At 34.3% G+C, this 13,593-nt stretch overlaps 2 protein-coding genes across 2 annotated transcripts in view; both read right to left on the reverse strand.

Annotated features, from left to right (window-relative positions):
• Window positions 1-13,593, reverse strand: part of LOC128985673 (zinc finger protein 774-like) — a 77,089-nt gene that overhangs the window by 43,917 nt on the left and 19,579 nt on the right. Inside the window, exons 3-4 of the mRNA XM_054405441.1 lie at window positions 1,020-1,251; window positions 406-558 (exon numbers count right to left, since the gene is read on the reverse strand). Of these exons, the coding sequence (XP_054261416.1) occupies window positions 406-558; window positions 1,020-1,251 (385 nt within the window). The remainder of the gene's footprint in view (window positions 1-405; window positions 559-1,019; window positions 1,252-13,593) is intronic.
• LOC128985674 (zinc finger BED domain-containing protein 4-like) lies at window positions 7,613-10,154 on the reverse strand. Its single transcript, XM_054405442.1, has 2 exons — window positions 8,493-10,154; window positions 7,613-8,083 (listed from the first exon to the last, which is right to left on the reverse strand). The coding sequence occupies exons 1-2, from the start codon at window positions 10,129-10,131 to the stop codon at window positions 7,734-7,736; spliced, it is 1,989 nt and encodes a 662-aa protein (XP_054261417.1). The 5' UTR covers window positions 10,132-10,154; the 3' UTR covers window positions 7,613-7,733.

Genomic DNA, 13,593 nt, shown 5'->3' on the forward strand with positions numbered 1-13,593 from the left:
GAGACCCAGTGGGGCGGATTCCTGAGAGTTATTTTTAACGCCATATAGATGTTGGCACTCACCGATATGGTCTTTACCACCATCCAAAATTTGAAAACGATTGATTCAGCCGTCTAGGAGGAGTTTGCGTATTACGAAATGCATAAAAGTCGACGTATAAGAGCTTCGCTCGCTCCGCTCAATAAATGTGATATTTTTAAGGAGACATTTTAGTTTAAATCCAATCAGGCAGATGGAAATTCGCTAAGTCTGCAGGTTTGCTGCGGCGGGGGTATTATATCCTTATAATTGTAACTCTGACAATGCACCTATTCTGTATGTAACACATGTAAAGAATGTTATGTGCAAATAAAATATGATTATGTCAATGGATTAGATGAGGATATAGGGTTATGCAACACTCACCAGATGATGTTTAAGTGTGAAGCTCTTGTTGCACTCGTTGCACTTGTAAGGGCGTTCGGCTGTATGTAGCAGCAGATGAGTGCTGAGACAATGCTTTAGTGCAAAGCTCTTGTTGCACTCAGGACATACATATGGCCTTTCACCAGTGTGTACCTGGGACAAACAGCAGTCTACAATGTTACCACTCAATTTGAAACAAGGAATTTTTGGTAAATTTTGAGCATTTAAGTAATTAGATTATTTGAAAAACATTAATTGAAGACTCTTTTCGGGTTTGATTAATCCATGAATATGAGATTAACAAAACATGTCGGTTGGTCGTTCCAAGAGGTTGTCACCGATCTTTAACAGGACGTCGTGAAAGAGAGCGGCAAGTTCAGGTACAAAAGTAACCACCTCGGCCACCTCAGAACGTAAGGTATGAAGGTTCTGCTGCTTTTAACATTTCTTCTGATGACGATTTCTTGAACTTGGGCCCTTTAAATTAAATATAAAGTCAAAGTTAATTTAATGGTGGCTTCTGTACATCCGTGAATTTGTGGGTAGATCCTCTTGTTAATTTATAGTTAACTAGTTATTTATAACTAAAATAGATCAATAAAATGATTACTCACTACCCGCATGTGAGTGAGCAAATGATGCTTCATCAAGAATGTTTTGCCACACTCCTCACAGGTGTGAGGTCTCTGTTTAGGCAGAGTTATGTTGAGTTTGTTGTCCACAGGAGATGTAGCTGAACCTACACTCACTGTCGTCTGTTGGTTACCAGGATTGGTCGTGTTGGTACCTGTCGTGCTTTGTCCACTTGTGTTAATGTTGGCCGAAGACACACTGATGTTACCAGTGCTGAAGAAATAGAGAAATATCAAAAGAACATGAGAAATTTATATCAAGCTTCGGTTTACTACAATTATAAAGAAGATAGTCTTATGATGAATAAGCGCCCCGTTTCATAAAAGGTGACAGGAATGACAATTCCGACAGGTGACAATTTAAAAATTGCAAATTGTCACATGTTTTATTTATCTTTTAACATGTCATGAATTAGCTACTTTTACATTTAATGGTTGTTTATTGTTGTTGTTCAGGATAACCCAACATACTCCAGTGTGAGATGTCTGATGACAAGATAACAATGTTTTAAAGCTAATAAAAGAGAATAAAGACATCCTTTTTAGAAAAATTTTGTGGGAAAGGATTGTGGATGTTTATCCTTTGTTTGAAACCCCTTTTTAATCTAATTACCTCTTCTCCAACATCACTGCCTTAGAGTCACTATCATTACTTCTACTATCACTTGAACTCATAACTTATTGAGAATTTGATAAAGAAAGTTAAAATTGTCTCTAATAAATTTCCATCAGTAATGGTGGAATGTCCTGAAATTCTCACAAAATTGGACTTTCACATACCTCAAGGAACTCGACCGCAGCATCTTTTCACCAGACAGCATTACCCGACTTCATACCTGTACCACAGTACGATTCCTCTTTCGATGCAATTGGGAAATGCAGCACAAGTGGATTTAGTCAATAAAGAGTCAAAGAGATTTAGGTGTCCCCATCTTAATGATTGATAATTGATAATTGATAATTGGTCTAAGAACACAAAAAGTGAGCCAAGCAGAGTTCAAGAAAAAATTGAATGTGTTTGTACAAAGTTATAATCCTGATCAGTGAAAAGCTAAGCCAGAATTTCCGGTACAAGGTGCTTCTCTCTGTATATTCCTTCCTCTCGCCTCTTGTAAATTACCCTCAGCAAACCCCTTTTTTCACCTGTTCTTAACCTTAATGATTTAGTTTTGTTGTTTTGCACAGCTTTGTGTTGTTATAGATTTACTCTTGTTATGTATGTTGAATTTTGTACTTTTATTATTTACTAGTGAACCTGTGCGGCTCAATGCCCCGCAAAATTACATATGAATTTAGAAAACAAATTCATCGTGTTATATATTGGCTCAACGTAAAAAATTAAATACAGTAATAATAAAGCCTTAGAAGAGAAGCAGTCCAGCCATTTTCTAGCTGTATGTGTATTTTATTTAGTGAATTAATAAGTGTTAAAGTATGTTATAGGGTAGTTATTTAATTTTTTTTTTTAAACACATTTAACAAAACTTTTTATCATATCAAACCAATAGGCCTATGTAGCATATTTTGAGGGTCATAAAATGCTGCTTGAAGAAAACACTTTAAAAAATAAACACTAAAAAAACAATATTTTAACCACAAAAGCACTTCCATATGAATACTACGATTTTATTCTTGAAGTTACCTCCAGGAAGATTACCCTCGTCAAAATTTCCCATAGTGAATGTGTAACCTATTAAAAGATGTAGCCTTACTTAAAACAACATATAATATAGTTGCTCATGACTGAAATTGGTCTGGGTAAGAACAATGCTCTTTAATTAAAGTGCTTAAGTTACTTGGCTTGGTGCTTTCATAACTGCAAACTCAAAATACACCCACAAGTAAAAAAGAATCAAGTTATTGGTTGTGTAACCTATTTTTAGCCCAGTCAATAATTTTTTTTTATCGCAACTAAATGGTAAAAAGCTGGATTTTTTATATGTGATAGAACCACATGAGAGGTTTATTTTCCCAAAAGTCCCCACTTCTACCCCTTGAGCTTTCCCCCCCACCCCACTCCAAACTAAGAAATTGCAGTGTTTTACTTAATTGATCATAACTCGAATGCTATGTAAGCTATCGAGCTGCAATTTGTTTTGATTTATTTCTGGTTAGTTTTCCTACAACTTTTGTATTTACAACATTTTTCTAAAACCAATACTTAGGGAGATATAAAATTTAAACTTCGTTAAAAGCTTTGTTTCAGAGTGCAAAATTTTGTTTTTCTCTATGTTTACTTTTAAATAGAAATAATTCGCAAATATGGTTCGAACAAAAGTTTTAGTACTGTGAGGTACCAAATTTTAAGGGGGGTAAAAAAACGTATTGATAGTCAACAAACACCATAACTTACCCGATTTTTACCCACAACATCCTACTCCTAGGCCTATGTGTTGGCCATAGCTTGGGCTATGGGCCAAAGAACGTAGGCCTACTTTTAATAACAGTGAAGTACACAAACACACCCACAACGATATATTTATTCATAATAGCACTCCGTTTCACATAATAAAGTTAAACCGACCGATTTTACAAGTATTTATCACCGACCACGTCAACATAACCTTAAGCTGGTGTTTGTTGACCAACGACAGACGACAACTAGACCGGCTCAACAGGCGAATCCCCGATCAGCTTTTGGCTAGTTTCCGAAATCGCCACCGCAGCGCTTGAGCCGCGGCCGAGGAAATCGGGATTTGAGCCGGACAAGTTTTTATTCGCTGTTCAACCGTCGACTTGTTCACGAGGAGCTCTTGCGAAATTACGATCACGCCATACGATTCTACGTTATTGATTCAGGTTAGCTAACTTCGTTGTTAGACTTTCTAACGTTCATTTTATTTTCGTTTTATTTTGACATACGTATACTCGTCTGCCACTTATTTTCACCCGTTTTAAGTTCGATTATATTTGTCGACCCGCCAGTTCCTGCCGGTCAGTGACTAGCGGAGGATATCTTTCGTTCCGTTTAAATTAATTGTCCACGAAATTACATTTGTTTCATCCGCTTAACGAATTATTACTTAAATTATTTTAATCGATTCGACGTTTTAATACCCCGAGACTTGTCGTCTAAGTTCTAAACCCCGTCTTTGGCGGGTGAAAGAACCAAGTCTTGGGAGCAGGCTGATTTGAACAATCAGCTATGTAAATTAATGTTTATTTTAAATCATCTCACGTCAAATTATCCGTCCAATTATATTAATTAGGCCCCAACGACTCTGTAGGAATTGCTTTTACATTATATTCGATTTTATATTATTTACCTAGGCCTTTAGTTAATTATTTTAAAGTTTATTATGAGTAATTGAATCACACTGGCTTAAGATTGAATACTCGTCGGCCCTACAGAGTCATTCAAAAGTTAGGCAAAATTTCTAAAACACTATTACGAAGGCTGGGATGATATAGCTCCCACTGAGCGTCTGCAGAATTTCCTGAGCGCTTCTAGAGCTCTGAGCCTTCGATAAAATTTAAATAAATTGATCAGTCAAAGCCGTGACAACTTCGTATTGACCCCTGGATTTTTCTCGGCTCCTTCTGAGCACTCCGGGGAAGAAATTTGAGTGTGGCCAGTTCTAGGGGTAGGCCTAGCCTGACTTAGGTGAATATTAGTTTATTCCCCCCTTAGAATTTTGCGTCACAGTACATCTTTCAAGGTTTACAATAGGGATGGACGAGATTGGATTTTTAGTTCGAGACGAGACGAGATTTTTTATTTCTCATAAAATTTCGAGACGAGATCGAGACGGATTTCCCTTCTCATACACAACGGGAAATACACGTTCAAAATTTTTACCTGATTTCGTAACATTGTTAGATGACTGTTTAAATACAAAAATAATGATAATAGGCAAGAATATTTACAATATTTTATTAAAAAACATCAGTATAACATTTTTTTATTAATCTTGCCTAGCTTATTAAAAATGCCTACGATTAGAAAACATAGTGATATCAGTTAGGATAGAGTTCAACTTATCCTAAAATAAAATAAATCATCAAATAAAAGCAATATTAATTTTTATAAAATAGTTACTTGTTTTGACTTTTTATAGTAATAAAACATTCCTCACACTGCTTACACTTAACAAAACTTCTCAAATGTTATTAAAGTAATACGAGGTGTTAGCCCGTCCTACGTACGGGAATTCAGTAGTCATAAAAACGTTTACAATTCAGATCAGCTAATTTACACATATAAAGACAAAGTTTCATGCAGTTTTAATGTGAAAAATCCTCTCGTAAACAAATTTTGTGTGACCAAATATGTTTTTATTTCATCATAGGCCTATACGATATGAATTTTAAATCCGATAATTTTACAATAAAACAGCAATTCTGCAATTTTTACGATGTGAAAAGCGTTGAAGTGAGATTTGCAACAGATTCGCACAGACGCAATCTGATTATAAGTAGGGGTGTGCGAGTAGTGATTTTTTAGTTCGAGTCGAGTCGAGTCGAGTATTTAGTTATTTTTTCGAGTATCGAGTAATTTCGAGCGAGTAATTACGTAAGTGCTGAATTCATTCAAGCACTTAAAAACAATGTTCAAAACAACTGGTAAGTATATATATAGTTACTAGGTACCTGTTTAGTGTGATTTTACTTAATAAAAGCAATGCATTAGGTCCATTTTCATAAAATAAAGTTGTCCTATACCCCAAATGTTAAGTAATAATTTTGTTTTCTTTATTTTTTTTACCTGATTTTTGTATCCAATTCTATTTAGAACAGTACACATTTACGTTAACCTATTACATGACAGATTTGTGTGAACCTAACCTCACCTACATATTTTCTAATATATATGCATTTTTAATCCTATCCATCCTACCATACCATATCAATAAGATATCTATGGAGAACTATATAGCATTAATAAAAGTACTGTAATGGATTAAATGAAATAAGAATTAAACCAGAAAATACATGTAATAAAACAATGTACACGTCTACATTTAATATAAATGTATTGGCCTACATTTATGTTACACACACTTGAACACAGTTGTTTACAGTGTAAAACAGTCTTTCTTTTCATAATATCAATATCTATTATCTAGCAATCAATAACAGTGATTCATAAGGCCAAATAATAGTGACTTTAATGACAAAATAAGTTCCAGTTATTTAATATCCAGTCAATATTAGGCTTGATTGGAATATTTTGTAGGCTACCCAAAACAACATGATAAATACTGGTTGAGTAAAATTATGAAAATGAATTTGACATTAATGAAAAAAGAAAAAGAGAATATAACTCAATTTGAGTTAATACATTTTATACACCCTACAAGTACAAGTCAATATCTAAAAAGTATACATATTGTAGTTCTTCAACACCTAAACCTTAATAGACCCTAATTAATAACATGGGACGAGAACAGAATCAATTAGCTTAACTTTGATTTGAATTGTGGTCCAGATAAATCTTAAGTTAATGCGCTAAAACCAGTAGACCAATTTCTGCAATAAGCCTTAACATTTTTAAATTGAAGAGAAAAATGAACAAAGTTGGTGTATCCTCTCAATGTAAGGTAAGTTGTTCCTAAATAAGACAGTTCATGTATTAGTAAAGAGAAATAAGATATTGTAGCCATATAGGCCTAAACAAACAACAAAAACTTGGAATCAATATTTATAGAGTCAAAACAACTTAATAAAGGCAAATATAATAGGCCTACTTTGAATTACAAAAAAAAAACTAATTGCACTATTAGGAACAAGAAGTAAGATATTGTAGCCATTTAGGCCTAAGCAAACAACAAAGACTTAGAATCAATAATCATAAAGAGTCAAATAAACTTAATATAGGCAAATATAATGGGCCTACTTTGAATTACAAAAAAAACTAATTGCACTATTAGGAACAAGAGATAAGATATTGTAGCCATTTAGGCCTAAGCAAACAACAAAGACTTAGAATCAATAATCATAAAGAGTCAAATAAACTTAATATAGGCAAATATAATGGGCCTACTTTGAATTACAAAAAAAACTAATTGCACTATTAGGAACAAGAGATAAGATATTGTAGCCATTTAGGCCTAAGCAAACAACAAAGACTTAGAATCAATAATCATAAAGAGTCAAATAAACTTAATATAGGCAAATATAATGGGCCTACTTTGAATTACAAAAAAAAACTAATTGCACTATTAGGAACAAGAGATAAGATATTGTAGCCATTTAGGCCTAAGCAAACAACAAAGACTTAGAATCAATAATCATAAAGAGTCAAATAAACTTAATATAGGCAAATATAATGGGCCTACTTTGAATTACAAAAAAATTCATTGCACTATTAGGAACAAGAAATAAGATATTGTAGCCATTTAGGCCTAAGCAAACAACAAAGACTTAGAATCAATAATCATAAAGAGTCAAATAAACTTAATATAGGCAAATATAATGGGCCTACTTTGAATTACAAAAAAAAAACTAATTGCACTATTAGGAACAAGAAATAAGATATTGTAGCCATTTAGGCCTAAGCAAACAACAAAGACTTAGAATCAATAATCATAAAGAGTCAAATAAACTTAATATAGGTAAATATAATGGGCCTACTTTGAATTACAAAAAAGATAATTGCACTGGAAGTTTAGGTAAATGTAGTTAGCCTCACGTAAAAAACATCTAAGGCTATAAAATAACAAATTTAAGTAAGTTGTGGTAACATTGGTAACTAAGTTAGATGTTGTGGTGCAAAAACACTAGTTCACTTATATGTTCTTGTTTCAATCTGCGACGCCGTTCACTTACTACGTTTCCGGCACTGGAAAAAACTCGCTCACTCTCAACCTCAGTCGCTGGTACACCCAAGTACATTTTGGCTATAGGTGCCAAGAAGGAATACATGCAAGCATTCATCTTCCACCACTTGCATGGATCTTCCTTTAAGTCTATTGTGGGAGAAGATAGAAAAGCATCAACTTGATTTGATATGGCTACTGATGTTACTACGCATGTTGGTGTTCCGGACCGGCTTTGGAAGTGATGCCATAAAGAAAAAGTCTGGTCCTGGTCCTGGTCCTGGGTACCTAAAAAAAGATAGGCCTATCAAACTAAAATAACATTTATTAAAGCTAAATGAAATATGTGCACAATAGGTCTCCAAACATAAGTTACTCTTTCAGAAACTTTCTTAATACTGAGTGGAAGTCATTTTAGGTCCGATATTTTATCAGTAAATAATAAATCCTTTAAGTGAAATAACAATAATAATAAATAGCTAAACCTAATTGAAACAAAATTTAATTAGGCCTACATTGTGTATTGTAATTGTAATACAATGTTTTTCGCTTAATGCATTTAAGTGGTAAAAGTTAAATCGTACTAGTTAAAAAAATTTAATTGTCAAAATTATATTAAAGTTTAATTTTATTGTATTTGAAATAATATTTGTATAGGCCAAAACAGAATAAAGTAATCAAAATTACTAAAACAAACCTTTCTGGGTTTCACAGCTTTCCTCCCCTGTAGCTGCTGTAGATGAACTGGACATAGACTCTTTTTGTTTTAATTTTTCTAGTTGCCTGACAGCTTCATTTTGAAGCAAGTCTTTTGCTACTCTTTTATGTTCATCGTCAAGGATCACTGTCTTATACCGGGGATCAATGGTCATTGCCAATACATATTCTTTTTTCATTAAATATTGTCCATCAGGAAATCTTGACTTAATAGATTTTTCAAGGGCTCTAGCAAACATCAGTCCTTTCTTACCAGCCTGAATGTAGTTTCTCAGAACAGCTTTTATCCCATCGAGGATGGGCAAGACTGAAGACAGGGTAGGAAGAGCACTGCTAGAGGCTGCAGTAGTGGCACTCTCCAGAGGTTTGAGAATAATTACATACCCCTCAGCTAATTCCCACTCATTTGAGTTTAAATTTTCAATTTTTTCAACATTTGCCAAATCTGCTGAGAGAGGTTGTTTTAATTCAATCAACCGCGACAGCATGTGAAACTCACTGTTCCAGCGAGTTTCACAGTCCTGTACTAAATGGAGGGGTTGCAGTCCCAATTGCAGTTGCAGTTTATTTAGTCTTGATTGGGCAGTTGAACTGTGTTTATAGTGGCCGACTATAGCTCTGGCCTTGGAGAGCATCTTTAACATGCCAGTCACATCTTTCTTGGCATCATTTAATGCTAGCTGTAAGGTATGGGCAAAGCATCTGAAGTGGGTCCAATCTTCAACGAGTGTCATAGCAGAGACCATGTTTGAGGCGTTGTCAGTCAAACCGAATATACGAACTGTTTGAGGCCTGAGTCCATATTGTTGTTCAACAATTTGTTTTAATTTTCCGGCAATGTTCCTTCCATTGTGCTCGTCTTCAAAGTGCGCATTAGCCAAACAGTGAGTCTTTAGACTGAAGCTGTCATCAACAAAGTGAGCGTTTACTGATAAAAACGAATCATTGGCAGACGATGTCCACAAATCTGAAGAAATGGCCACAGAATTTAAACCCTTTTCCAAATTAGTTTTTATGTCTTCCTCAACTCTGTTTTTTGTTGATAAATAAAGTTCTGGAATCAAGCTCCGCGAAAATGTTGTTCTGCATGGAACCTTATATTTAGGCTCAACTAACTTCATTAGATCAACAAAGCCTTCCTCCTGCACAAGGCTATAAGGATGTAGACTTTTTGCCATCCACCTAGTGATGGAATTCGTTATTAATTTTGCCTTTGGGTGATGTGGTGGCCACTTTTCCCCACTAGTCAATAGATCATTAATCTTAGGTTGCTTAAAATAGGAAAGTTTCGGCTGTTTTGTCAACTTTTTGTTTTCGGATTGCTTTTGCTCATTAATGTACTCTTTGTAGATATCAGGGTGCTTCCCCTCTAAATGTCTTATCATCGAAGTGGTCGAGCCAGTTTTGAGCTTTAAAACATCACCACACTTATTACATTTACCTTCAGCAGGATTCAAGCCACTTCTTTGGAAATATTTCCAAACGACAGCAATCTGACGTTTAGTTCGGCCTAGGCCTAGGCTTGAGTCGGAAGTAGGCCTATTACTATTACTAGGCCTAGTACTAGTACTACTTGTACTCGGTAGCGGGGAAGGGTCGTCCACATCAAATTCCTCCATATTTCAACAGTAATATATCACAATGTCCTATCTAAAATCCTAGAAACTAAAGCTAACACAGTCAGAATAACACAAGACACTTTAACTTAACTAATTTACAGGGGACCGGCATTTCGTTATGAGTTTGAAATGTGAATGAATAGTATTAGTATTGAGAAGAACATGAAATAAAACAAAACAGGCTGCCTGCTGGCGCAGACTGATTTTTTTTAAATCACTTCAGTCAGTCGGTTACAGTCCAGAGGGAGTCCACAGACGACAAAGGACAAAGAGGAAGTTTATCCATTCAATTGAAGTATATGTTTTATAACAAGCAAATATCCATAAACTGTTGTTACTTTTCGTTTCCATTAAAGGTTATGTTAACTATTATAGATAGTGATATGAATATTATAATAGATGTATAATATTTGACGGGTACCTAAAACCTCGTTTGTTTATTAACATAAAAATAAAAAGTAAAGGTTACTGCCATAGACTAACCGACACAAGTAGACTTCTCTTCCCATTGTAAATTTGGAAGCTTTTTTTGTATCTAGTTCATGTCCAGTGACACTGGGCGCTAGTGCTGACGAAACTTTATTTTAATGATTCTAGGGTTAAGGTTTATTATTTGTGCTTTACTGTTTAGGGGATGAGTTATTGTTGATGATTAGATAGTTTTATTTGGTTAAACGAGGTTTTAAATGACAAATATAAGAAGAAACAAATTGTAAACCAAACACAACCTCTACAGTGCACCGGACAGAACTAACAATACAGTACCATTTTCTTCAGCTGATCCATAAACAGGTATAATGAATGTCCTTTATAACAAATCGCGTCACAAAAATAACCAACTTTTTTGTCCTTGGAAAAAACCACTGAGCTATAATTCTAACTGGAGGTAGCACTGAATGTCAAAGATGCGTGTCGCCAGCCGCCATGTTTGCGTGAGGTGTGAGTTATAAGAAGCCATGTTATTGGATAAGAAAACTCACTTCTATACCAACCTAGTTATAGAAGCCATGTTATTGGATAAAAAAAACTCACTGCTATACCAACCTAACAAAATCAGCGACACGCTTTTGACAGACTTCTGCCATGGCAGTGCCTCCAGTTATATTTTTAGCTCAGTGGATAAAACCAAGCGTCGTCACTCTTCTGTAGTTTTGCCTTTCGTTTCGTCGACCGTCGTCTGTTCTCCATGTCATGACGTTTTCAATGAAAAAGTAGTTCCTTAAGTATAATACACTTTATGAGTTTTTAATCAATTTTTGATAAAGTAAAAGTGGTTTAAAATTAAGTTATTTCAAGAGTAATTAATAAACTAAACTAAAAATGGGTACTTACCTTGAAAATTGAATAATTCTATGTGTGTAGGATTTGTAGCCGTATCTACTGTAGTCATCTTCTTCCGTGAATCGCAATGCGTTAGACGTTAGACCTTCAGTATCAGTATCAATTGTTGATGAATAGGTGAATGACGAAAAGGGGTTAGGAATAAAACTCCATAAAGATAATGTGTTATTTTCTTACTAATATTGGTACGAAAATCTGTTTAATACAAAAACAAAATGCAGTTTATATACTCCTTCTCCAAAACTATTACTACTCGATTAAAACTCGAGTAGTTTTAAAAGCATCGAGCCGAGTTCGAGTAGTTTACTACTCGAATAACTACTCGAACGTTTCGAGTACTCGCACACCCCTAATTATAAGTAGCCTACAGTAGAGCGAGTAATAGTCAATTGAGATGTGTATAGACCTAGTCAACGATACCACCTTCCATAGCATACCTGCCTCTTCCATAATTATTATCACCACAATAACTGGAAATTGTGTATAGTAACTTAGTTGTAGTAGGTCTGAATAGAAACAACCTAAAATAAAACGATAATATCCAATAAAATTCACAGTACACATAATTTAACTTTGGTGTCCTAACATCAAAACTAATCGTCACACCTATCCTTTATATCAATTTCACTGCATTAATTGCAAGCGTGAACAAAGAAAAGTAAAAACAATAACAGTTTGTTTTGAAACAGTGTTTGGTTCAAATAACATTCATTTGAAAAAAAAGAACTGGTCACATGTAGCAGGAATATAAAAAGTAAACACGCTAGTAAAGCTAATGACGTAATTTTCAATGTTTATTATCCATACCGTTATCAGTTCTATCCTTGATAATTACCCACCCTCATTGAATAAATGTACATCGTAATTTCCCATATTAGTTAATTTAAACTACAATATATTCATAGTTGAAATAAAAGTGATATTTTCACGTTTGGGGGCGCTGATATAGGCGCCCCCAAACATAACCACAACTGAACACGATTTCATAAAAGGATGGTTTGTCTAACTGCAGTATCCTAGGTCAATGTTGACGTTGTGTTCAGTCTATGTCATCCATCTGTTTATCTTTGTAAAAAACCCGGCTGAGGTTGTGGTGGTAATTTAAATTATTATTTAAATTTAAATTATTATTTATGGTATTTAATTTAAATTATTACTAAATTATTGAAATGGACTGCTGACATTATTTCTGATATTATAGCTAGACTCATCAATCAATCATTTAGTGAGGGTGAATTTCCAGACTTGCTAATATTGTCTGAAATCAGACCAATTTTAAAAAAAGGCACACATAATAATAGTCAAAATTACAGACCAATTTCTTTACTCAGTAATGTATCTAAAATGTTTGAAAAAATTATTCATCTTAGAATTGCAAATTACCTGGAATGTAACTCAAAACTGTGTCAAGAGCAGTTTGGTTTTAGAAGAAATCTAAGCACACATAATGCTCTTTTTACTTATATTAGTAGTGTCCTTGAAGCTCTGGATCAGTCACAGTTGACTGCAGGAGTTTTCTGTGACTTATCCAGGGCTTTTGACTGTGTGGACCACAGGTTGCTGCTGATCAAATTGAAGAATATTGGCTTGGAGGGAATGGCACTAGAATTATTACGATCATACCTATTCAATCGAAAGCAGCGCACAATAGTAATAAAAAAATCAATAAAATATTATTCTAACTGGGCCAGCGTTACATATGGTGTTCCCCAAGGTTCCATACTTGGGCCTTTATTATTTATTATATTTATTAATGACTTGCCTCATTGCCTTTCCACAAATTCCTGTGCTTTCACTTTGTATGCCGATGACACAACTGCTCTTTTAAAAAGAAAAACACTAAGTGAACTTAAATTAACAATTAACTTTTGACAGCACAATTAAACAAATCAATGAATGGTTTGAGAGCCATGGCCTGAAATTAAATGAATGTAAAACTAACATTCTTCAATTTAAACTCAGAAACAGAGTTACAGACACCACAATCAGTAATACAAAAATTGTTAAGTTTTTAGGTCTAAATTTAGACTCAAAATTAAGTTGGTCTGATCACATTCATCATCTAAATAAAAAATTAAGGTCAACAAGGTATTCACTAAGTGTACTATCCAAGGTCACGCC

Source organism: Macrosteles quadrilineatus, unplaced genomic scaffold (assembly GCF_028750875.1).
Source record: "Macrosteles quadrilineatus isolate MER2022 unplaced genomic scaffold, UCM_ALF_1.0 Scaffold_2__2_contigs__length_208266976, whole genome shotgun sequence".
Lineage (NCBI taxonomy): Eukaryota > Metazoa > Arthropoda > Insecta > Hemiptera > Cicadellidae > Macrosteles > Macrosteles quadrilineatus.

Excerpts from the sequence above, each read along its gene's own strand:
- LOC128985674 (XM_054405442.1), bottom strand. The coding sequence starts at position 10,131 with ATGGAGGAATTTGATGTGGACGACCCTTCCCCGCTACCGAGTACAAGT. Across the intron at positions 8,084-8,492 it reads AAGCTGTGAAACCCAGAAAG|GTACCCAGGACCAGGACCAG; the intron begins GTTTGTTTTAGT and ends ATCTTTTTTTAG.